Raw genomic sequence first — 27327 nt, 5'->3', positions numbered from 1 at the left:
GAACCTGGTGTCCTACAAAATACGAGTTACCCTGGCATAGACAAAATAGCTGGGGATGAGAGTGTGGCTGTGTGTGTGAGTGTCACACATACGTGTGTGTGTTTGTATCCAGGCACCCGGCTAGAGAACTCATGAATCCAACAGTCTGTGTGCATCTTACATAGACAGGATAAAGGACAAAGATTTGCAAGTGTTGTCCATCCTGGAGAAAGACCTTCAACTCTATGTCGATTTGACAGAAGAAATCATTATGTGAAAAAGTATTGTCTCTTTCCTAACGCTGAGCAAAAAGACAAGCAATACTCACAGTGACTGCTTCTTCCATTGTCAAATGTTTATTTCTATGCCATAGTTTCCTTAGCACAATTTGCAAAAGAAAGGAATCAAAAAAACCTGATCCATATTAATATTTTTTGGGATATTTTCCTCTGCAGTTAGAAGAAAGAAAATACATACATTGGTATGGGAGTGACCATCTCTTTCACAGCATTCTAGCAAGTTGCATCTGTTTTCCTTGGATATCACTTTTGTTCAGAGATGGAAACATATCCAAAGGAGGAACATTTCAAATCATTCAAATAACCAAGGGGGACATTTTTTTTGTTTTTTTTGGTTTTTTTTTTGTCAGCGAAAGTATCTTTGTTTTGGTACACTTTATTACTAATTGCCATCTGCTTTACTTAATATAAGAGGCATCATTTATTACATAAACAAAGTGCACTGAAGAAATGAACAATGTTAGAAACAAACTGAAATGTGGTGTCTCCTCAGTCTCCACAGGATGACAACTAAAAGCATGTGAACACAAACTTCTCATCAATACAAATGCAGCCCGTCTGTGATAGAAATGCGCTTAGGAGACTTGTGTCTTTTGCTGTGGCTGGGAGGGCGTCCCATACCAGCGAAACAACCTGACAACCAATCGGTGACTACGGTTTGTTTCTAATGTAAAGGAATGCTCTGGTTTCATAAATCGGTCCTGCATGTAAAGGAGCCAGAAGATGGCATTTGCTCTGTAAGTAGACTTCTCTTGCCTGATTTTTGAGACTCAGACCCACCAAGACTTTTACAGAAGAAGTGGGTACCGCTCCTCGGGTCACGCAGCCTGTGGGAAGCAGCCTACCCTAAGTGTGCAGGGTGGTGAAGGGCCAGCACCCAGGGGACACCATGGTGGCTGTGCACAACATTCCCTTCAGCAGACTCAGTGAAAGGATGAGCGCTCTTTAAGTTCATGCACGTTTTATTGAGTAGTAATATAAAATGCTTTTTTCTTTGCCATTGGTACAGGCGCATGCTTTGATCGCCGACATTTCAGAAGTCAAATTACAAAGGCAAGGCTTTAGGCTGTAGTGAATGACTTGGGCACTTATACAATTGTTAAAAAATATCAATGGGCTTTTGTTGCTTGTTGTTGTTTTCAGAATGAACCAGTTGTAACCCATAACTAATATACAAAGGGGAAAAAATGGTGAAAAAAGTACGTATCTTGTGGCACATGACAGGACAGAACAAAATAACTAAACTGGTGTGACATTAACGGTTTCCATGCATTTAGAGTTTCACATGTGACTACAAACTTATTTGAATTTCACAAAGTTTGCTAAACATGCCAACCATCTTATGTGTGCACTGACAAGCTTATGTTAAAAACTTTTAAGAATACTCTCCCCTTTAGATTTTTTTCAAAGCTTTTGTTTTGATTACAAAATTTCAAAGGCATTAAGCATTTTTGAGAATATAAAGAATGCCGGTATACATACATTTCCAGTATATGTCAGGCCATTAAGCGCATTACAGTCCCATACAGGCCGATACAGCCATTTTTTTTTCTTAAAAAACATGCATAGGCAGATTTTTTTTTGTTTTTGTTTTTTACAGAATATAGAGGCTTCATCACTGCACTATGGTGTCGGGTTCACTATACTTAAAAATGCACCACTCATAAATATTGAATTCAGCAAGCCACAACCAAAACTTGATTTATCAACAAAACCCCTAAATATAAACAGCAAAAAAGATGGGTATAATTATTCCAGTTTTTTTTTTTAAACTTAAAGAAAATGTATTCACTGCCAAATTAATAATGTTCTATGGAAGGGGGCATTCAAGCAAACTACAGGAACCTGAGGTAAGCATGACCTATACAAAATTAAACTGTCCTTTTTTTTTTTTTTTTTTTTTTTGGCATTTTAACAAATTTGCAACATTCTTTTTTTTCCAGGTTTTTTTTTTAAGACTGCCTAATTCAGTTTATAGCCATTGTCTGACAAGAGTAGCAAAACATTATCAATAAATAGTCCTTATTTAGTTTGTACATCTTTTTTTTTTCTGTTAAAAATGTTTGATGTCATCCATTTTTAGTGCTGCGACTGTAAACGTACAATAGAGTATAAGAAATTAGACAAAGTTTTCGTGTCCAGTAACAGAATAAAAGGCCTTTCATTAACCTATCTAAAAGTCCCCAATGCAGTAGGAAAACGTGTTCATTCCCCTAACATCGCAGTATAGACTAGCATTAGCTTTCTTTTTAAAACTTTTTCCCCCCTAGAAGCATTTTTTAAAGGCATACCCAAAAGAGGTGTTTAATCACCACCCTCACCAAAATATAGTTTATTTTCTCTCTCCCTCTTTTTTTTTTCATGATAGTGTAAACTGAATCCAATTCCTGGCCCCCAGAGCAAACAAGCTACCATAAGAGGCAAGAACACCCAACTGCTGAGATGCAGCAAACCCATCATGCCTTGCAGCTCAAAAAAAAAAAAAAAAGTGAACAGGAAGTGGTCACTGAATATTGCTGCTATTACTCCCATTGCTGTCCGTGCCGTTAGTCTCTGAGGCGAGAGCTTTGTTGATGGAGTTAAGGTTGGCGTCGGAGGGCATGGCGTCTCTGCGAGGTGGCATCCTCTCGTTAATTCGGTCTAAGCCCTTGGCCTCCTCGAAGCTAGTGATCTTATGCTGTGGTGAAAATCCTTTGATAGCTAAATAGGAAATCATCAAGAAAAGAGAGTGTTAGGTGGAGCGCACCAAAGGGCACCGCGGTTGCATCACGTGAGGTTAGAGACTTCGTAGTGGGTGGGAATCAATCCTTTAGTGGAGAACAACATGACAGGACCTGAAGACAACACAACAGACTCCTTACCATACTGGAGGGAACCAAGGGTTTGAAAACAGCCAATGTCTCTTGCCAACCAAAATGTCCTCTTGAAGAGTTTAAGATGTAAGCATTTCTCTTGTCTTCATCAAAGTTTAGATCACAGAAATCCACAGTGGGTATGTAAAGGAAAAAAAAAAAACCTCTTTCTGGGGCAGGCTTCTGGATCCAGCAACATTGGCCACATCACTGGCTGGATAGTCTATCAACCGTGACCTAAATACCCTGCCCTTCCCCCAATTCTTCCTCTGCCACTGTGTTAGCAACGGGAAAAATCAGTGGAAATCCTCTCTACTCCCAGCTCTAGCCGTGGCTTAGAACAGCAGGTCTAAGGAACCAGAAAAGAAATTGACAGGGACTTTTCTATGCCATCCCCACCGCTAATAAGATCTCAACATTGCACGTGTGTGCAGAGGTGTGGAGAGAGATTATACGCTGTTTTCCCACTTTACAGGAAGATGTATAGTGGGTGGGGAGGTAAGAGAAACTGGAAAATAAAGATCACATGACTGTGTAGAAAAGCACTTTCTGCCCTAGCAGTGAACAGGTCAAAGTAAGGTTCAGTAGCTCATGATGTTCATCAGCCACCCTTTAGTGCCTAAACCGAGAAAAGCTCACTCTCAGGAGACCATTGGAGGTGGCTGATGAAGAAGAACCAGAGGTGAATGCTTTTCAGAAGGGGGAAAAAAAGAGCTGGTGAATCAGTTTTGGTACTTTTAACTAAAACCTCCACTTATCTTTCCTTCTCCTCTACTAACCTTTAGTGCTCTAGAGATAAGGAGAGGTATTTGTGAAAACAAAAAACTTTCTCAGTGGGTGCACAACGGTGAGCTGAAAATAAAACACACAGACGGACCAAGGGCATCAGTTTGCTTTACTCCCTGTGACGTGTGAGCCAGGGGCACCTACAGGAGGCCATCCACCAGCACTGAGTAGGACTGCATCTTCATGGCTTATTAAGGACAGTTTCAAGGGATGTTTATCCTCCCCACTTCTTTGGGGGGTGGGGTGGGAGTCAAAGAGTTTACCAGCCACTCATATTTAAATGTGCAGCCCTTCATTAGTACAGCTGACATTTCTAGAATATTTACACAGTTCTTTAAAGCTCATTATAAAGAAAAACAGATTGTTCCCCCTCTGCATTATAAGGTTAGCATAATGGTGATTAGTCAAGTGTGAGAGGAAGAACACAGGGAGATGGGGAAAGACCAAGGCCCAAAGCAAAGCTTCATAATTCTGTAATTTGGTAATAAGCTGAAAAAATACTAGAGCTGTCTAGAGAGCACCCACCCTGAAAAATCCACTCAATTATTTTACGGGGCAAAAATAACAGACACTCCACTTATTTTTCTACATGAGATCATCTCATAATCCAAAGTCAGTCGTGATAAATTATAAAACTTTGATTCATTTAAATGAGAAAAAGTGGAAGCTCTAGGTTTTGAAGCCAGTGAGGTCAGAGCACAGGAACGCAAGGCCTGGGAGAACAGAGGCTTAGGTGGGGAGGGGGCTCCATTCCTGATCACACGTGTCTACCCTGAACGAAGGAAGCGCTCTGCTCTAGTTGCTGGTCAGACAATGGTGTTAGCAATTTACATTGGGAGTATGCACAACACAGAGCCACAGAGTCACAGAAAACAGCCAAACTCTCAACAGGAATGCACACTGCAGATTAGATGTTGCCAAGAGGAATAGAGAATTCCCACATAAATAGCAGCTTGTTCACTGCTATTTAGGAAACAGTTGTATTTTTCTCTTACATCGCTGTCATTTCCCCTACAATATCCAAATCATGAACAAATTGTAAAGCTAAAGTGACACTTTTTTTTAACATCATACCAAAGGACCATAGATGCACACAATTTTGTAAAAAAAAAAAAAAAATAAGTTATTTTGCAAGAACAAAATACAACTGAATAATTTTGTTTTAAAGGGGAACTTCAAGTTATTCTTTCAAAAAAATTCCAGAGGGTGTGATATGCAGAATATTAAAACTATTTTCATGTACAATTCTCATATAACCAGGTGGTAAAACAGCATTCTATTAAAAATGAGCTACTATTGGGTCACCTGTATTGCTCTTGCGCAGTGCTAGTAGGCAGTTGGTAATCAACAATTCTGAATATATCCCCTGAAGCTCTGAGCAGGAGATCCAGCATAGAGCAGACAGCTGGAAAGATTAATTAACTGTCTGTCTGATAGTCTTGTGATTGGCCACTTCCATAGCCACAGATGCTCTTTGAGCTCCTAAGAATATTTTTTTGAATGCTGACTTTCTTCTGAATATTAATCGATTAAAATTGATAAGGATAAAAGTTTACCTCCATACATCTATCTCACACTGGATTATTTTCGAGACGTAAGTGACGTTGAACCATAACCAAACACATCTGTTGTGGCAAGCCTGAGAAGACTAAAATCAACTTAATTTTATTCCTTTGTCTCCGTCCTACCGGATCTGAGGGAGGGGTGACTCAGCTCAAAGCATATTGTTTTACAGGTCACTTGTCAAAGCAGCTGCCATAACCCCCACCCCACATCATTCATCATATATAGAAATTATATTTATATTTATATATTACAATCCTTTAGTTTTCTGTAATTAGACTAGGTTCATTGTATACAAAAGTCAAACATAGCTTTAAGGGAAATCAAAAACAAACAAACAAAGCATAGAAGGACATTTTTTCCCCTTTAAAGCAAGAACATTTCGGTTAATACTGAGCCACAACTGTTAGCCCAACACCCACACACTCTGTACAAGCTACAGCAAATAAAAAAATAAAAATAAAAATAAATAAATACACCCAGCAGAGCCCTTATCTGTTGCAGGCACAACAGAAAGGGGACTGGCCAATTTACCTTCATCAGCCTCAATAGCCTCAACAGTAGCTGAAGAGAAGAAAGGGGGTGCAAAATGAATGAGAAAATGAGCAGAGGTTTCTTAACTCTAAAGAACAAGTCAGTGACGATCAAAGGAACGGGGGATGTTGGGGGTGGGGAGGACTAATGTTCCTCTAAGTGCTAGCTTCTAACACACACAACTAGACAGAAAGGCTAGAGAGAAAGGAGAAAAACAAACCAAAACAAAACAACCCACACACCATAGAAGTGAGACATGTCAGTCATGGCCTGCATATACCTGGGCGAATGGATGTGTGGCTGGAAGTCGTGGCTGACGAGTCAGTGACAAAGTCATCTAGGGAAATGTGCAGTAGGGATTTCTGCTGTGTGGGTTGAGCTGGAGACTGGGGTATGGGAATCTACAATGTGTCTCTGATTCTGAGGGCATTTTAGCCTCCGAGTTTGGTGATTTGGAGTTGAAATGACAGAAGGATCAGAGCAGCTTTGAGCTGGGTTGTGACGGTGGCGCTCACTTTACGTTATTGGATAGTGAATAGCAGTGTTTCCAGAGATAGAAATGCACTGGGGGTGGGGGGGGAGGGCGCGGGGGGGGGAGGCTGGATGTAAAGGGAGATGAGATCCTGCTGTTTACGGGGGAGGGGGAAACATCTAGAAACAAATGTAAAGACAATTTCTGGAGAAGGAGGCCAGGGAGAAGGGAACCACAGAGGGAATGATAAGGTCTGGACATCTTTTATCAGGCAAGCTGAGTTCAAGGTTGTTTGTTTTCCCCTTGTTGCAGCTTCATCTTTAGAAATGAAGTTCTTTAGTCTTGCATGTCAAGAGGAGCCAGAATACTTCTATCAGCACCTTCAGGAACAGGGTGTCTTAAGGTTGAAGTCCCTCAGTAAGGCATCTTATGATGTGCCGAATTGGTCATTTTGACTCTTACTTAGTCACTGCCATCTCCCGATGCAGATAGATGGGTTTCCTGTGCTATTCTGGCCAGATGAAGGTCCCTTAACTAAATGCTTAAATATGAAACTTCTGTCCAAGTTCAAAGTGCTTGACATTAATATTTTACCCCTGGACTTCAATTTGCATTCTCCCATAATTGAAAATTTACAACTACAACAGGGGCCACATATGCCTAGCAGTTAACAATGCATTCTGGATTCTGCATAACCATGAAGGGCTGAATGTCAAAGCTTTGAGCAGATTCTCCTTTTATGTCAGTGGAAGAGGATCAGGTATGAATCTTGAAACAGACAACACAGCGGTTTTAAATATGTACCAAGAAGTTGTCAAATTCGCAGGACAAATGAAGTCTCAACCCAGTGTGTGTGTGTGTGTGTGTGTGTGTGTGTGTGTGTGTGTGTGTGTGTGTGTGTGTGTGTGTAAACTCCACATGGAATAACACAAACAGATGGATATAAATTAAAATAAAAGGAATTCAACTAAGTGAAACTACAAATACAGGTGATTGTCTGAAGGTAATACTGTCTACTGTAAGAAGTTAAGGATTGGAGCTTTAAAAGCAAAGCCAAAACCCTGGAACCACACCAGCACTCTCGGGACAGAAATACACACAGCCTAGTGTCCTAAGCATAGGAAGTCTGTGGTCGGGCACTGCTGTGGTGTGTGTCTCTGCTCTATGCTGAGCTTATTAGAGGCTGTAGTGTTTCCATCAGCTGGGCAGAGCTGCATTCAGCTCATATAAATAATATGTACCAATTTCTCCGGATGTTCACTTTGATGGAAATGACTTTTTTTTTGTTTTGTTTTTGTTTTTTCTTTTTTTTTTAAAGTGATTAATGTCTAACTACAGATTTATAGGAGATTTTTTTTTAACCTTAGCAATTCCAGATTTTCCTTCTTTTGCTGAACTGTTTTTGAATTTGTGGGGGCAGCTCAGAGACAGTGACTTTATAGGAAAATCACCTGAAGATAAAGGCTGTAACTGCTGTCACTAAAGTGTGATGGTCTAACAATATCATGCTCATGAGTTGACCATTCTGTGCCGTGTGGAGGAAATGTCTTAATAATGTAATGGTCAAGAACTCTCGAGACTTTCGGGATGGAGAATAGGGATAGAAAAGAAAATGTGAGAAAGAGCTAGGGAGAGGAATAAGCAAGAGGCTGAGATTATATTAAAATACTATGGTATATTTTTTTTTGCTGTAAATTTTTATCTGTTGAAGTCTAACATAACAGCAAAATTTCCATATTGTATGTTTTATTTTATTTGGTGTTGTTAATTAAAATGGATAAAAAACAAATATAACAAAAGAAAGAACATATATATATATATATACATATATATATATGTATAAAACTATGTTGTCTAACATGGATGACACTAGCTACATGTGAATCTTTGAGTTGAATTTACTGAAAGTTAGGGGTCATTTAACAGATCTTTTCGTTTGCATTGATTATCTGTCAAACGTTCAATGGTTCTGTGTCCTCAGGAGCCTTTGCAGTTATGAGAAATTCTCATCATCATAAAAATTTTGCAGGATGGTAATTGCAAGCCAGTTATGACTAGAAAGTAAAAATGCTTAAATTAAAGAGATGTTATTATTTATATTAAAAAAAACCAACAACCAAAAGACCCAATATATTACAGCTGTGGTCATTTCTCTTTTGGTATTTCTGATCAATCAGAGAAAAAGCTAATGTAAGTCTCATTTCTGTTCAAGTGGATAATTATATTACTGTTTTTACATCCTTTGAATAAAATCTATAATTATACATGTGCATGCATGTACCTTTCATCAATCACATAGAGAAGCAGACTACTTATTAGGATGCAACTGCAAACTTACAATAATGCAGTTACTGAGGGAGAGAGTTCCCAGGGCTCCGACCTACTTTTGTGTACACAGGCACCCTAAATGAGATGTTCTGGGGGTAGGCCTGAAGACCCAGATGCATGAGCTAGTGAGAAGAAGGGTATACTACAGTGAATGAGGGTGCTTTCCTGTGGACATGGCTGAATATAACCTGATGTGTGGGTTTTAGCCCTTCTTCTAGCCAAGAAGAACAGAAAAGAAGAATGAGCTTCAATGAAAGAGAAACTCAAGGCTCCACTAATACGGCTGACCATGTGCTCCCAGCCATATCCCCGGGCCTGCTTACCGCTTTGCAGAGTTTGTTTCCCGCCAGAGAGCACTCCGCTGGGCAGCATGCCAGTCGGGGTCAGGCCCTTGAGCGTCAGAACACTCTCACTTTCTTCTCTGGAAGACACAGAGGGGTCGTAGAAGTTATGTTTTGCTTTCTTTTGTGGAAAACGAAAGAGACACGCAAGAACCTATATTTACCACATTTTGGCTCTATGGATCTTTTGTTTTATTTAAAATGCAAAAGATGCTTTTTATCTATTTATACAGAGAGAATATCCTATAAATGACTTCAAGTGATAAAATTACATAATGCGATTGTGGAGTCTTGGTCTAGTTATGGTCTTTTCTGTATACTGAAGATTCTGAAGGTGATTCTAGCTTTACAGCCCACACCACAAGGCAAAGCTGCGGCTGTGCAGCACTGGGGACAATGAGGACCTGTGTACCCAGTGAGCAGCAGCACAATCACAGTCCTGCTGTACAGTAAGGGCTCAACACAGTCTATGAAAGCCTCTACTAGGGATTATTTCAGGGAGACCACTGAAGGGCTGTGAGAAACACAACAAAGTGATGGCGACTGGAATCCACAAGCAGTCGGTAACATTTCTCTTCTTTTCCAGCTTCTTTCTTCACAGATTTGTTTACATGAAATGCTTTCGTTGTTCATATGACCCTGTTTTAAAATTATTCTAAGTGAATCATTTTTCCAAATATTCGTATCATCTAACAACCACTTTTGGCTTACTAACCAACTCAGTAATTAAGAAATAACTACGGAATAGAAATAACTTATTATTTTTCTATACAACAGATCCTGCACTGCCACATGTGCAGGAAAAAGTTTCTAGTAGTGTGTATATGTACATCACACACACATGTGTATGCACAAGCACACACACACACACACACACACACACACAAGTACCAAAAGTTTTATGTTTTCTAGTATGACTAAACAGGAATGTCTCCCTAGATCTGTTCCATTCTTCAGCTCAGAAACTGGGACTCCGTTTGCTCAGTTGATCCAACTTACAGGCCATTGTGTAGCTACGTTTACTTTCCCAGTCTACAGCAAGTTCACTGGAACCTCTTGATGACTCTACCCCAAGTACACCCTCTATCTCCGTTCTTCTCTTAGCAGTTCACACACTCAACCCTCATACCTATCCACGGTGATGTGACACATGTACAATATTCACCGAAATCAACATCACATTTATCATTCTCCAGAGCATCCCTGGGACCCCTTAGCCATTACCCTCTTCTACGACAACCTTGTAGAAGGCCTTTCTACACCATTTTTTTCTACAGGTTTGCCTTCACTGCCCATAGGTATTTTCATACAGAAAGGCAAACTGAGACATTTAATAGCAATGCCAATTCTGTTGCTGCTCCCTGATGCCAAATTACCTGATGCCCTCTTCATCAAGGGTGCAGGTAAAGTCTTTAGCAAGTCTCACTGGGACCATCAAACAACAGCTCCTCCATGTACATGACTCCCTTTTGACCTAGCTCTAGACTACCCTTGCCACTGGTTCCTTCTGGTTGCACAACTTATCCCAGGGGATGCCCCTTAGTCACCCTCTTCTTAGGACTGTCCTGTGCATCTCGTTCTCTGCTATCGCATGAGTCTTCGAGTTATCCCTCTAATGTTATTCCAACTAACACTTTCCACAAGCCATGTCTCACCTTACCTGTTCTATTATTTATTTTTGGTCTGTAAAATGACCACTTCTTTATTGTCCTTCCCTAAGAACAGGGCTTTCTTTCTGCTTTGACAACTCCAGCCCCACAGTACTCACAGTGGATCAACACCATGTATGCAGACCACACTCAGCATGGATTTACAGGAAGATGGAGTGTTTTAAAAAAATAAAAGGAGAATGGCAGTTCTGATCTACAGTTTTGATTCCCAGCTCATTAACTGCAGAGTTTACTCATGAATATTAGGATTGAGTCAGCCAATTAATCAGTGTTTACATTCGCACAGGAATTTCAACCTCTTCTCGGTTCTTATGTCAAACTACTAGGTCGTGTAAAAAAGAAAGACACTGAATATTAATAACGTGGGTTTGGAAAACTCAGAAGTACCTCTACAAAAATGAACATGGCCCTCCTTCATATTCACATTCAAAGTCAGGTTTTCACCTCACGGCCGCCAACTACTTCTATCCACCAAATAAATGCTGGCATCAAATCCCATTTTAAAAGCAGAGTTGCTCAAACAAAATGGACAGCTGGCATCAATGACGGCCAGTAATCGTTCTTCTTCTTTCAAAGATTTATTTATTTTATCTATGGAAGTACACTGTCACGGTCTTCAGACACACCAGAAGAGGGCATCAGATCCATTTCTAATAGTTATGAGCCACCATGTGGTTGCTGGGAACTGAACTCAAAACCTCAGGAAGAACAGCCAGTGCTCTTACCACTGAGCCATCTCTCCAACCCTGGTTGCTAGCATTTTAATAACAGGATGGCAGTGGTGTGTGTGTGTGTGTGTGTGTGTGTGTGTGTGTGTGTGTGTGTGTGTGTGTGTACATGTGTACTGAAGTAATTTTTAAAATTTCAAAACTCTATTATTGTACTAATGATACTGAAACCCTTTATTTTGGAAATAGTCCCCCACCCCCTTGAAATCAGCTGATGCCAGGAAACACTCCCAGTCACTCTGGAGATCAAGATGCCTTTCAGTATTCTGGGCTTAAATTTCCCTCCTCTATCTTATCGAATTTATAGTGACAAGGATAAATCATAAACGATGCAAAAGTCCTCTGACAGAATGACCCTCTGCCTGCTCGCCTTTCTTCATTTACCTCATGTCTTTCCTTCACTTCATTCCCTCCTTTCTGTTGTTCTGACTTCCACTCCTGATTCACACATGAGTCTCTGCACTCTGTAGTCCACCCATCTCTGTGGAGTTCTCATGAAAATGGTTTTCTTCAGTAGAAGGGTGACCTCCTCAAAAGTCTCCCCGTAGCACATTAACCTGTTCTTGCAGAGGTGTCTCTTCCTGGCCCCGTGACGGGCTTTCCCCCTCTCTCTAGCTCTAGCTACCAATGGCTTTCAACATGGAGCATGTAAGTCAAAGGGCCTGCTTTCAAATAAGATGCCAGTTTCCAAGGATGGAGTATGAAAGACTAGGCTGGGAGCACCTCTTAAATCTTACATTCGTCATAGGCTGACTTAGGATACAGGGGTATTTGCATTTATGTTTCTTTTATGGTGGTTTCTGGGACATTTAAAAAGATGGACATGGCTCATGTTGTGTTTCTATTAGAAGGCACTACTCAGAAGTTTTGTTGGATTCTTTTTCAGACATCGAATTTTCTCTTTTAGTAGGTCACCAGTTTATGTTATTTCTCACACCTTCCTTTGCACTTCTGACTTTTGCTTCTCTCTAAAGCCCCAGGATGGAACTTCAATCTGCCTCGACCTAAAGGTTCTATCAGGTGCAATCACTACAGCCATCTCAATAAATGTTTGTTCTTTGGAGAAATATTCATTCTTTGACAGATAACAGCATCCTGTGGAACACATGGGCTACGGCACTGCAGACTCCTCTCAAAATGTGCTTTTTTTTTCCTTATTACTTATTGCACAGGTAAAGGTTGTTGTAGAAAGGAATGGAATCTAGGCCAGTTGATCACACAGTTCCAGAGAAACATGCTCAAAACAAATCTCCTACCAGGATGACTCTTGTCTCGTTCCATGAGCTGGCCTCAGCTTACAGAGTGTTACTATCCAAGTTCTGGGCCACATCTAAGCTCACAGTAATACTATACAGTCACCCCAAAAGCCCAATTAGGGCCTGCTGGCATCTCATCTAAACCTGACAGACCAGTTGCCTCTATTCCTGTTACCTCTGAATACTGCTTGTTTTGAGGCAGGCAGTGTAAACCACACCCCACAGCTACCTGGCAACAGCCAGGTATGCTCTGCCCCAGTTACCTGACTCTAATAAAAGAAGCTGCTTGACCCCACCTCTCCCTCTTGCTCTCTTGTGTTCTTGCTCTTTGCTCTTCCCACTCTTAATCTCCCCCGTTGCTTCTCTTTTCCCCGTCCCTCCCACATGCTCATGGCCTCTACTTCTCTACTCTTCTCTCTCTGCCTCTACTACCCTCTTAACTCCCCTCCCCATGCCTTGAATAAACTCTATTCTGTACTATACCATCATGCCTGTGGCTGGTCCCTTAGGGGGAAGGGATTCCCAACATGGGTTCCCCAGAGGCATCCCCCTTACCCCAGGCCTCACTGCATCTCTATGGAGCATATCCACCCCACTTTCTTTTTCCTAACATTGGTGCCAGAACCAGGAACATCTTTTCTTCTTCTTCTTCTTCTTTTTTGCTTTTTTTTTTTTTTTCTTTTTTATCATTGGTGCCCCATGTGAAAAGATTAGATTTCCTCACAACCAGACATCTCCCTATTTTCAGGCCACATATCCTAATTGTGATTGGCAGATCTCAGATAAATTGCCTGCCCATCTGCTGCAAGGGGTATGTATATTTATTTTTTATTATTTCTGGTATTTCGAGACAAGGTTTCTCTATGTAGCTCTGGCTATCCTGGAACTTGCTTTATAGAGCAGGCTGGCCTTTACTTGCAGAGTGCTATCAAGCCTAGCTAACTGCTTTCTGATTCCCCTATCATAGTGTATGGTGTATGGTGTGCACCCATTTCTCTACCTGAGAAATCTGTGTTATCATCATTATCAATTCAGTTGACCCTTGACTTACATACTGTAGGGTCTTCACATCCTTGAATTTGTCCCTTCCTTTGCAATGCCTCATCCAACAGCCTGCTCCAGCCTTTTGCTGGTATCACTTCATAGCTTCTTAAGCATTCTTCCTTCTATTAACAAGTTAGCTCAGCAGCCAATCCAGCCATTAGCATCAATATCTAAGGCACATGATGGAGCACACCTCCCATTCCATGAAAATCATTCCAGACTCTTTTGTGATGCCATACGCACAGAAAGATTAGACACTTTGTCCTGGTATTCAAGGATCTTGGAGATACAAATTTGAGTTTGTGTGTTTTTTTTTTTTTTCCTCCTTAGGTTTTACCAAATTGCTCTCCTTAATGTCTTTTACTACTTAGCGTGTTCACATGACTGCAATTCATCACCAGACTGCTCACAATCATTCTATCCCACAGTTTTGTTCTGAGTAAGACACTAGTGTTACTTTCTTACCGAGTGCAGGCATAGTGCCTGTTTATAAGATGCACTTCAGCCTTATAAAACCACTTCAGCCCTACAAAGCTTGCCAGGTTGATGATTGTTAATCGTGTATAATATGAGAGTAATAGCCAGTATAGGTGTGCTTCAAACACGTCCCATTGGCACTGGCTCTAGGACCACAGGACTGATCATTATGACTTCGAGTGACTATGTCATGGTTTCTTTGGTACATGCCTTCACAGCTGTGTTCCTGCCCATTTCCTCCCGCTCCCCATTTCCTCCAACCTACCCCTCTACTGACAGCCTCATCAAGGGCAATCCACCTAGGAAATAGAAAGGCTCCTTCTGTTCAATGCCATATTCAGCATATACAGCTCATGTTTCATGGTCTTACAATATTTTATATGTCTGCCATTCTAGTATAGCGATGTGAATTGCCTGACTTCAATTCCACTTTCCACTGAATGCTCAGCATGGCCTACCTAATTTATTTTACTTTTACGTGGATGTAACTCCTGTATCTTACATAAGGCCCACAGATGCTTTTAAGGTGGGACTGAAAGAAAATGCACCTCACTTTTGTTTTCTACTGACAAGTGCCATTCTAAGCTACAGGTCACTGTTAGGTTTTTAAGCATTCCACTTTGGTGTCATGTTAGACAGTAGCAGTCATATAATCATAGCATGGATTTGTCTACCTCTATGTGGTTTGAAAACTCAAATAATAAAAACGATTTATGTATATTGAGGCTCCTTCAGTTTTTGCTTTGTTATTATCTTTGTACTTTTATATAGAAATCCTTAGTATTTTTATTTCTCCTAGTGACTTTAGTTAGACAAAGAGCATAGTTTGGTAAGTATAAGGTTAATACATGGACAGTGTTTATGACTAAGGTAACCACTCAACACAGGATTTTTAGATAGCTGTTTATCCCTACAGGTCATTTCTTTAACCATACAGGACTTCCCAAGAGGCTTCAAAACTGCTCAACCTGTTTCTTTAGGCTTGATATCTTCTTTGGTTTGAATTCTCCTACTGAATTTCCTCATGAAGGCTATAAATATCTGCTCAGATGACCCCTCTCACGATTCTGTTGCGCTCACACTGCTTGGCTATTCTTTGTGGTACATGCTTAGATTTACAGTTTGATGCTGTGTACTCTCTGCAGAAGTAAACAGTTCCCAAGAGTCCAGGAGGAACAAAGCCTAGCAAGACTCAGGGCTTTGCTCATAACGCTGCATGAGTGATTCTGTCCCTTTCCACCTTCAGCATGACTTCTTACAAAGGCTCTAGCTGCCTCAGAGCTGCTGTTGACTTGGAATGTCCTTGAGAAAGGATGGGGATGCTTCTCATCCTCCTCACAAGAGCCTACTTCCAGCACTAAGTCACTTAGTTGGCTCTTGGGTGACTTTGCCAGGAGCAGCCTCAATAGCAGGCAGAGAAACAAAGAACTGTCAAATCCCCCTAAAGAGAAAGAACTCAAAGCTGGGAGACAGATCAGTGGACAGATCATTTGCTGTGTAAGTAAGAATGGAGTTCTCAGCACCTAGGAGGCAGAGACTGGACAAACTGGCTGGAATGAGTGAACTCCAGGTTCAGCAAGATACCCAGCCTCAGTAAAGGACAGAGTGACTGAATAAGATGTCTGAGGTCAATTTCAACCTTCTAATTGCAAAAAAAAAGGGAGAGAGAGGAAGATAGAGTGGGGGAGGGGTGGAGGGAGAGGAAAATGGAGGAAGCCAGAAGAGAAGAGATAGGGGAGGGGAACAGGAAAAGAAGACAGATATAACTTTTATAATTCCTAAAGCATTTCTACCTATCCACATTAACATGTATGACCATGAAGGATCAACACTCATGTAAAAACTGCACCATCTTTAAAAGTGGTTTTTGAAGAAAAATATCGTTACTGTGCATTATCTAGCAATAGATAATTAAAGTAAGATGTAGGAAGTCTCTTCCATCAACTCTTTGTTTTCAAAACACACGCTTAATAGCATCAATAAGATGATTCATAATTCACTGAAAAGCAAACTCGTATAGGGAACAACTACAGAAGATGCCTTTAGTTCCGGGAAAGTGATTCATTAGGGTTCACACAGACAGTTTTATGGTTAATGCTCATTTCCTGAAAATCTAGTAAAATGCACCCCATGAATTCATCTTTTCTTCCAAAGCCACAGTACAAACTAGAACACTTCCTAATCACTTTCCTTATGAGACATTTTAAAATCCTGCAGCAACCAGTGGGATAAAATGGCCCATAATCCACTTAACCTACCTTATCTTCCAGGAAGTGATTTAGCGAATTGATAGGTAAGTAAAATGCAGATGAGTTGACAACTGCCACTTAAAAAGAGAAACAACACATGGAGCACAAACCTTGCAGGATAAAACATCGAAACTATTGGAGGGAAAGGTTAAGGCAGCTACTATGCAGATACAATAATGTTCCAAACAGAAAGGGAGGAAAGGTGAGCCCACCTGAGAACTGAGAACACTCTGGCCATTTTGCCTATTGCTCGGATCTTGTTTCTGATGACCTCCTTCCGGGCTGCGGCCGTGGCTCCTGCATGTTTAAAACAGAATTCAGTAGTTAGCGATGTTTGTTTTCCATTCACAATTACTTCGCAGCTCTACCAGTTAACAGTCACGATATGGATATGTTTTGCTTTGATTTTTTCCCCTCCATTGGCTGTCTTTGAACTGAATCCCAACATCTGTACTAGAACAACTGATACCAAGTTGTTGATCCTCAAGACAAAGGGGAACTGCTGTGAATTCCCAGGGGTGGAGGCCAAGGGGAGGAGATCACAGAGCAAAGCCCTTCTTCATGTGATGTGGGGGTGTGCTGGCTCAAGAGGGCAGAGAAGACTGGTTCTCCAGGCACCAATGCCCTTTGCCCCTAACACATGCAACTGAAGCTCGACCTGCATAGATGTTGTCTTAAAAGCACAACCAATCGGATCCTAAGGAGGTTAAGCACAACTTTACAATGTTAAGTAATAGAGTTAGCTGTTTTGGGGGAAGCTTTGTAGTTATGCCTTGTATAGTTAAGTATTTTCGTTTTAGCCTTTGAGGGAAAAAAACAGCCTTTCAACATTGGTATGGGGTTGGAAAGATGGCATAGTGTCATGAGCACATACTGCATTTATATTGGACCTAAGTTTGGTTCTCAGCACCATATTGGGCAGTTCATATCTGCTTGTAACTCTGGCTTCAGGGTAATCAATGACCTCCTGGCTTCTCTGGGTACTTGCTTGCACACATACACAATTAAAAGTAAAATAAGATTAGTCTTAATTTTTAATGCAAAAGCAATGCGAATCTCCACTACTTCATTCTACTGGCTTTAAATCTTTCCTATTATGGTTTCCTTTCTTAAAGAATCTTGAAATAATTCAAGTGTGTCTAGAATACTAGAATAAGTATGTTTAAAAAATTTCCCTTACAGAACATGTACTTACTCAAATCCTACAAACTTCTCTAGATCACAGGGCTTGTTCTTTTCCTATTAGATTTGTTGGTAAGCTTTATGTTTCTTTAAATTTTTAATTCACATTAACAGATATCACTATCAGCTTTCCAAATTTATAAGATTTAACAAATTCATCATTTTAGGAAACTGTACTGTCACCCGGCTCACCATCAGGCTACTCGATACCTACTAGTTTACTTTAGCCAAACAGAGCAATAACTGGATCTGAATAAGGCGACGTACGGTATGAAACCTAAGTGTTCACTATTGCAATTGCTAGAGTAAAAACAAAAATAGCTCACTTGGACGGGGAAGAGAACCTGAGAGTAGATGCGTGTAAAAGCCTGACATAATCAAACTTTACAGTTACAGATGATCATGGCACTTATGAATACGCAGAATGTCTTGTTTGAGAGAATACATGCCCCACTTTTGTGGTGCGCTCTCCCTCTAAGCCTTGTCTTGCTTGTCCTTTCATTCTTGACCCAGCTCAACAGCAGCAAATGTGAGTTCCTACATTACAAAAGACTGCATGCTTTCCTGGTGACTGTAACATCTTTCACGCTGGCCCAACAGCCGCAATGGCAATGAGTGTTCCACACACTTCCCTATACCACTGCGATCCAGAATCTTGGGCTCTGGAGAGAACCTGATGCTCTGTAGCTGTTCTTATTCTGATGGAAAAATACAGTACCCTCCAAACAATATCCCCCATAGATCACGATTCTCCTCTCCGAGGTTAACTAGTTGGAAGAACCACAAGACTATAAATGTAGTCATTTTCAAATGACATGGCCGCATTATCACTGCCACTGGCATATTTAATATTAGCAATTTAATTCTTTCTGCACTGTATTTCTATCACTGACATTGTATTTTTATTTAAACTTACTTATCTTAGTGCGTTATAGACTTTACACTTTTTTACGGTTTAAAATTTTCTGAGACAATGGGGTCCTAAATGTTCAAAAATTCTTTCAGAATGTCTATCATAAGTCTAATTGCTTCTTCTTCAGCTGGATGACACAAACAGATAATGCTTATGAATATTTAGTATGCACAGAAATAAATGTTACCGGACTATATCTCCGAAGGTTAGGGAAGAGAAAGAACTACCATTGTTTTGAGTAAAGAGATTTCTTTAATGCTCCCAGTGACTGGGCCAAGGGGGACCCCAGAGATTAGAAAGGAAAAAGGGAAATGCGAGGAGATAGAAAGCTGGCGTGAGGCCTCTCAGCCAGGCACGCTCTGAGGACAAAGGAGGAGGAGATGGGTCTCTCTAAAGTCTCTTTGCAATTTCTTTGGAGATGCAGACTGAATACATACTCCAGCCTATAGACTGTCCTGGTGACAATCAGGTTACTCTGTTTCTGAAGTAACTGATGTTGAAAGCTCTCTCCTTGACAGGCCATCCTTCAGGATCTGTACTGTGATACCCAGGCAGGCTCAAAGTTCTTCCAAGTGTAGATTAGGTTTCTCCTTTGTACTTAAACTCTACTATATAACCACACATAGTTGGAGCCGAATGCCTACCAACTCTAAGCCACAAATTCTATACTTTTCTCAGTGTTGTAATTTAATGAAAATCTCATGAGGTAAAAGGTAACAAGACTTTACCAACCCTCTATAAAAATTTCAAGGAATGGGCACATAATCCATGTGTGCCTTCCTAAACACAGGTAAGCTTCTCTGTTTATCAGTGAAGAAACTACAAGCCTGCAAAGTTCTAATTGGGGCAACCTTTTTGTCAAGGCAGCCAAAATAATACAAAAACAAAACAATGTTACTTTTTAAAACTTAAAACATAAAAATTTAAAAACAGTAATTGTGAAGTTAATAGGTAATCTTCTTTTCTAAGAATGAAGTAATTACCATGGCTGGTTATCTCTCAAAAACCTGTGGCTATAGGGAAAGATGTAATGACTCTAGAAGTCAGTACATGAACCTGATTGGGCATGTATGCTGTCCTGGTAAGTTTTTATTATCACATGACACAAATTAAGAAAAAAGTTTCAACTCAGAGACTGTTCAGGTCAAATTACACCATAGACATGTCTTTTTGAACTGCCTTGATTGTTGACTGATATCAGAAGGCCCAGTGTGGACAGTGGTAGTGAGCAACTCGAGGAGAATGTCAGTAGCCTGGTAAGCCCTCAGCACAAAGTGGACTACACCAGTAAAACACAAGCAAGAATCCTATTTCCAGAGAGTTCAGAAAACAGGGGAGGCCAGTTTCCCATGAGCTAAAGATGAAACAGTAAGATGGAGTTTTCATAAATGAACACAGATTATCTCATAGAAAAATAGTTTAAAAATTATATTATTTAGGGTATTTATACAACTTTTTATGGTTGCTTTTTGGTTTTCAAGATAAGGTTTCTCTGTGTATCTCTGGCTGTCTTAGAACTCACTCAGTAGGCCAGGCTGGGCTCAAACTTGCAGAGAGGTCCATCTGCTTCTGCCTCCCAAGAGCTGGGATCAAAGGTGTGTGATACCACCAGGTATATTTATACAACATTTAAAGTATAACCCTTCAATGTGTACTAGAGGTCAAATTCATTCTCTAGGAGTGTTTTGTAAACTCTGGAATCAAAAGAGCAATTCTAATCTCTGCAATTATTCATCAAGGTATATAAAACATAAAGACAAATACATAATGAGATATTAAAGTTAAGGCACTCCATGTTTTATTTTATTATTTGTTTCCAACCATTGCCATTTTTGGTTGTCATAACAAAACCAACCTATTTGTGTTTTTTTCTTTTTCACATCATTAGATAATTTTATCATTTATTCCTTCCTTTTCACTTCCTTCAAACCCTTCCACACAGCTGTATAGTCTGGTGTCTAAAGTTTTTGTCCTGAAAGTTCATTTTTTCCCCATTCTGTTTGCAGTATCGTGTGCAAACACTGTCAAACATATGCGTTCAGTCCATCCCCTCACTCTGCCTCTCAAGCTCCTGTCATGGTTCCTCTGATCCCTCACTTGGTTGCTTTCTTTTGCTCACCTTCTTCTAGAAGCTTCTGTTTTAAGAACCAGCCCTCAACTTTCCTTTAATTTTTTTTTCCCTCCTCTAGATGCAATCCAGGAGGCCAAGCTCTCTCACAAAGCATACACCATTATGAGTCGGTCATCAGCCCAGAGTCCTTGTGTGGAAGACTTATTTTTTTTTCAAACTCCGTTGAGCACTTAGAGTTAATTTTGCCATTTTTTACTCCAACAGGCAGCGAAGAGAAATCCTCCTCCTCAAATTTACTGGTTATGCCAATGTATCAAGCACACCGTGCCTCGATTCAAACCATCACAATTAGCTCCACTGCTACTTAGGCTCAGCTCTGTGAACTCAATGGAACTGGGAACAGTCTGAAACGCTTAGATGTTCCTTTGAAGAGCTGCCTGTAAATTGTATTCTAACCTTTGTTCAGACCTAACCACTTCAACGGAGATAATTCACCGTGTTCCTAAATGACACCCTTGTCCGGCCTTTGTTTGTGTTCATAGATGATTTCAGGATTCAGAATTCTGCCATCATTATGGTAACTTGTTTTCAGACTATACTTGGGTGCACCCAGAAGGACAACCACACAGCCACCCCGGAGAGCTTTGTGTGCTTCTGTCTGTTTTCTATTTCTACATAAAGAGTTGAGACATTCTGGGGCCATATGCCTGGTGCCTACACACAAAACCACATGTTTGATTTCAGCATTGTAAATTAAATCCAATAAACAATTAACAAATACTTTATGTCCCCCAAACTGTCAGTAATCACAGGGCATATACATTTTTCACCTGCATTGCTAACCAAAAGGCTGTATACAAAAAGGTGGTTTGAGAATAAAACAATCAGAGAAAAGAACACAGTTCTGAGTGGGCAGTCCCTCAGTAGGAAGCAGAGGAGATGTCAAGAATAAATATTTTCAGGCTTAAATAATTCACCACTTTAGATTCCTAAACTAAAAAAAAAAAAAAAAAAAAACCCTTACATCTAGATGCTGTCAATACTTGCTGAAAATAATCCCTTGAGTCTGGTGGTAAAAGCTGAGTGCTTAGGGTCCCCACATACATTTACAGGATAGTAGCCTGTCAAGTGGTGTTCTGTGCAGGCGGTCAAGTGCCTGTCATGGAACACAAGTACAGTTATGGTGAAAATTCCTACAGCCAAGACTCTTTCAGGGCTTCCCTAGGGTCCACTAAGATGCCACCACAGGCTCTAAAGTCCCCAACTCTGTCTTATACAAAGTTCCCTGTGTGACATTTTAAAGTGAGACTAGATAATCTCCCTCCAGGACCTGTAATATTAAATATAAAGAACTACCTAGTAGTTCAAAGCCAGCACATTTCTTTGTACATAGTTGAAATGGCTTCACTAAAGCTTGGGGAAATCTGGTCAGCTCCCATGGCTGACGACTTGCTTGTGGTCAGCATAGGATAGGAAAAAATGTGGATAAGAACGGGGGGTTCTGTGTGGGGCTGTCTCTCTAGCTGAAAGCAGAGACAGAAATCCTAATTTAATATTGTCTTTCCAGGACAGCCCGGAACTACGCTTGGCTTCCAGTGCATTCCTTTCCTTCTTCTTCTCATGCTTTCCTATGATACAGGATTTCAGTTTCACCTTTGCATTTTCTCCTTAGTGAGGCTTATCAAATATCGGTCTCAGACATAATTTGTAATTAAGGGAGGAAAAAAAAAGTGACCTCAGAGTCTATGACTTCAAGACCAAAAAGCAAATCCCAAATGAACAAGTGTGCCGCGCTCACAAGTCTGTCGCTAGCTTTCTGGTGCTCTTTAGAGCCATCTCAGCTTTGTTCCCTAATGACCAAAACAGAGGCCCTGGTGCCGAAACCCCTTCATTTCTGGGAGCTTTCCCCCTCTTCAGGATCACTGACAACTTGTTTAAATGAGTCCTCTCCACCAATGAGGAATGACTACCAACCAAGAGTCATCTACTTGAACTTCTCCCCTAAAATATTTGGGTGAAAAACAAGCCTTAATCGAAAACAGGCTCTCATTTTCTCATCCAAAATCAGAAATGGAAAGGAAACGGGAGCCATAGGATATATAAATTAGGGTCTCAGAAAACACTCCTTTGAAGTAAACTTTTTCTAAACTTTTCAAGACAACAGCAGGCAGTTTGTGTTTTGCTCTCAACACCGAAACTAGAATAAGACAAGACAAAACAAAACACCCCAAAACACCACAGGCCAGTGCAATGTGCACAACAGCCCTTTTTCAGGAGGGCTTGTTGTGAGGCAGAGGCCAGAGACCCATGGTGTGACTGTGGTCACACACACCTAAACCTTTCACACAATAGAACACTTATAACTTCTCAGAGAAGATGTTGTTGAAGCAGATAAATGGAAGCCATCTCTTGCATTGTTCTTTTGTGGGCTAGGAATAAGGTCTCAACAGGTGTCCCAGGCTGGCCTCGAACTCCCAATCCTGCTTCAGCTTTTCAAGTGTTGCATTAATGTTTATGGGCAAAGAATTGTGCAAAAAATCGAACTTTACAAAATATCCTACATCACACTTAACAACAATAAAAGTGTCTGTGTGTGTATGTGTGTGTGTGTGTGTGTCTGTATTTCTTCATTATCCTCTTCCTTTGCTACTTCTTGCCCCTCTTTAGCTTTCTCTTTCTTTCTAATCATGCTGCTTCCAAGAAAGAGACTGAACAATGGTAATCTTAGGTCTCGGACATCTCGAGTACCGGGGTAGAGGCAAATGCATCAACTTGTCTGGATTTAGGCTCTTGTTTAACTAGCTATATAGTTTTAGGCTTTATACTGACAGATTTATTTCTTTGCTTCCTATGTAAAAATGGGAACAATAATCGTACATCATCAAAAGGTGGTCTTCAAGACCAAAGATAATAGCAGCACCCAAACAAACTGTCTAATAACCTTAAAACAAATCATACTTAATGGTTTTCTTGCTGTCCAAAATGATAAAAATTAATGGAAGTGTTTATTCTCTGCCAGCAACTTAGAATGACGGGTGACACTTTTAAGTGTTGGCTGCTGTCACTAAGCATCATCACCACTAAATACAAAATAGGAGGTGACAGTCCTGGAAGGCAATTCGGGGAATCCCTACTCACTGAAGGCCTTGAAGACACTTAGAAGTCAAACTGATATGACAGGAACATGAGCTGCAATCTCTGATTATTACCTTTGACTTTTCCATTGCCACTGGATATGGGGCAGAATATTGAGAAGGGCTAGATAAATCACTCATCAAGAAGCAGTCCCCACCTAAAATAAGCAGCAGTTGAAGGAAGAGCTTCAATTGAGCTCTTTGATGTCTGTAGCGAACAGACAAGAAGCCTGGCAGGAGCCCAGGGCCACCCCTCAATGACAGACAGGTTCCAAACTGGCAAAGAAGGGGTGGGGGTAGGATGGGATGGGAGATAAAACTGCAAACCTTAGGTTGGAGATGCTGAAAATAAAATCAACTCACATACGTGCTGCTATATCCCAAAGAGAGCCCAGGGGAAAGAGACAGACAAGGTTGTATAAGGATAAAAAAGGAGTAGAAAAAAAAAATCAAGAACTACCCACTAAGCAGGGTATGTAGTGTCCAGGACACTAAAGAGGTATCCACTACCTCCCAGTTGCTAGCACTGCTTTTCATTCCTTCTGCTCATTTCCAAACGCAGCAAGTATATGGAGGAATCAAGCGTTTTTAATATAAACCAAACATTTAAACAGGTATGAATGCTGCTTGAAATGTGGAAGTACCAATCATGTAGGTTATGTGCACATAGCAGAAGTAACTTAAATCAACAGATGATACTGTTCAAAATGGAAAAGGGAGCTGTTGATACGAAGGTTGACTGTAATGGGGCACTGAGGGAACGTAAACCTAGGTATCAATTCCACCTGGAGAGACCAGGCTGGGTCCCCATTCCCCGCCCCCACCACATCAACTCTCTGCAGGTGAGTTGGGCCATACTGTATGCTCTGAAGGACACACCTTAAATTTTAGAGTGGTGACAAGTGCTTAAAGAGAAAAAAAATAATCTTCCAAGAATGACTGGGATCACTTATGTTAAAGAAGAGTGTCTCACAAACTATCTCCGCAGGTAAGTGACTGGGAAAGAAAGTGGGTCACCACTTAGCAGCAGTGAGGCTTCGAAGCCCTGCTACCTGTGACATCTTAAAGGGCTGATACCAACCTGACGCTTGACAAATCATTTGCTGTTGGAATGCATTAGCCGGCAACCGCAACCATGTGTGCTTAGTCTACACAAACTGTACTTTATAAATGTTGGCTGATGAAGGTAGCTAGCGTGTCGGTTTGTTTACTGGGAAATTTACTGTATTAATGCTAACCAAGATTTAATTGGAAAATATCTGCATTCAGAAGACAATATCCCAAGGTATGGAACTTCTGATAATTACTGAAGGAAAGCAGATAAGTCAATGCTTTTTCTGACTTCCTCCTACCCCTCCTTGCACCTTCTCTTCGGAAACATCTAGACTGGTGTCTTCATTCCCAAAGGCAAGCCAGAGAACCTAAAATGTCTCTCCCATAAAGCAAGCCCTAGGACATTCTCCATCCCCTTTGAAGGCACCCAGCAAGCATGCTGAAGGGATAGGGTGCATCTGGACAAACAGCCTCCCTCCCTTTGTCCTTAGCTGATTCTCTTCCATAACACCTCTCTGTCTGACCACATTGTTGTAAATCTGTCCATTAATTATCAAAGAAAACCAAGAAAAAAGTTAGATACTTGTTCTTAGCTTTCTAGATGGAATTCTCTGATGGCTCCCATGCCATCTAATGTTCTGTATCAAATTCTTAGATCTTCCTTTTGTATACCTTCTCTTTGGAAGCTTTAGGATGGGTAGAAAGAGGCATCATATCCGGCTACCTTTACAATGGCAAAGGCAGGGTAGGGAAAAGAAATGTTGGAATAATTTCTTACTGCTGTTTAAGATTCAGAATCTTTGGTTAGGATCCTTTAGTGAAAAAGTCCTGGCCATTTATGAAAATGTGTTCTTTTAAGAGATAATAGTAGCCATGGAAAAGTTAATCATAGTGCCTGAGGCTATAATGTGGAAAGCACCCAGAATCAAGACACCTACGAACTGTGAAGTTAGCCACATTTGATTAGTTAACATCTAAAAATATTTTAAATTCTTAGTAATTTTTTTTTTCTGTCTACACCCTCTTTCCTCCCATCCTAGTCCTCTGCAATGAGGTATCTGAAAACAGTTTATGAAGAGAAGTAAATGAGATGAGAAAAGCTACAGAAAAAGAGAAATATTCATGCTAGCAGTAAGTTGTGTGTTTAAAGAATATATATATATTCCGTATTCTATGTCTTTATTAATGATATCAATGATACATTTATAATTTTTTCTATACTATTTACACAAGCACATGGAGAATAGACACTTCAGGCTTTTAGCTGTTATCAGAGTTAATACAATAAAATACTAAATCGTGCCATCCGAATACTTTAGAAAGGGCCACCATCTCCTGTTTTACTGTTCAGTGACTCCTTTAAATTAATCAAAACATCTACTTTTATCTTTATCTCTCTTCTTCATTCATTATGTCTTATCCCATTGACACTATGTGTTTTTACCCAGCTCCTCTATAGAGACACTACTTTTTCCACGGCACTGAGGAATCTCGAGTACCCTGCACAGGTCAGCACAGGTCAGGGCCTACCAATGTGTATGAAGAAAGTTTGCTCTAGGTTGTTACAAGTCTTGCCACATCTCTGTCTATTCCACAAGGTTCAGCAGCTTCACCAGAACTCACAGTCACCTCCCCTTTCGTGTTTAACCTCTCAGACTTCTGCCTCTGGAGACAACCTTGTGTTTGAAGGTAACTGAGTTATCTACAGAATCCCAAAATAAGTTAAAGACTCTCATGCATTCATCTTTATGTATTAATACACAGAACGTATTAACAGTTGCTATCACTATTGCTTAAAGAAAATGAAACTTGTAAAGACACTGGGGCAGCTAGTGGAAGTGACGCATTAAAGTAAAGATGGCAGACCTGAGCACCCACTTACCCACATGAAGTACCACACACATCAGGATAAATGATAGGAGAGAGTGACAGAAAATACAGGGTTGCCTTTTTTTTTTTTTTAAAGGAGGCAAAAGCATATATCAAATAGCAATGTGGGTAACTAAAAGACGGTTATTAAAATGGTTTACATTTCAACAACAGTGGTAAAGTAATGGGGCAGCTCCTCATGGCATTATTTCTGACATTTTCTTACCTCAGACAAAATGCTCTCATTTTCACCACTATGATTTACACATAAACTGAAATCTTAGAAACGTATGACTGCGGTTAGCATGGAGATCCTAAGTGATGAGAGGGCAGAAGGCAGGAGCGGGAAGTTTAACCCCTTACCGTCAAATCCATCTTCTTCCGACCCCAGTTCATCATCTGAGCAGATGTTGAGGACATTCACCAGCATCTCGGTCACTGCAGCCAGACATGGAAGAAACGAAAGACAAGTCTCAGTTTCCAGGTATCACGACCTGCCCTCTTGCTACTCATTAGCAACCTGTGCA

General features: G+C 40.5%; 1 protein-coding gene across 2 annotated transcripts in view; it reads right to left on the bottom strand.

The window, feature by feature from the left end:
* Positions 1-331: 331 nt before the first annotated feature.
* The window catches only part of PPP3CA (protein phosphatase 3 catalytic subunit alpha), a 249078-nt gene continuing 222082 nt past the window's right edge, over positions 332-27327 (bottom strand). Inside the window, exons 10-14 of one of the 2 annotated variants that reach the window (XM_080916517.1) lie at positions 27164-27238; positions 16791-16875; positions 9137-9234; positions 6014-6043; positions 332-2978 (exon numbers count right to left, since the gene is read on the bottom strand). In XM_080916517.1, coding sequence (XP_080772643.1) covers positions 2782-2978; positions 6014-6043; positions 9137-9234; positions 16791-16875; positions 27164-27238 — 485 coding nt within the window. In that variant the 3' untranslated portion in view covers positions 332-2781. The remainder of the gene's footprint in view (positions 2979-6013; positions 6044-9136; positions 9235-16790; positions 16876-27163; positions 27239-27327) is intronic. The other variant, XM_080916518.1, reaches the window with a different exon arrangement.

The sequence above is a fragment of the Micromys minutus genome (genome assembly GCF_963924665.1).
Source record: "Micromys minutus genome assembly, chromosome: 4".
NCBI lineage: Eukaryota > Metazoa > Chordata > Mammalia > Rodentia > Muridae > Micromys > Micromys minutus.
Note: the sequence above shows the minus strand (reverse complement) of the source record. Positions and strands in the feature narration are given on the sequence as shown.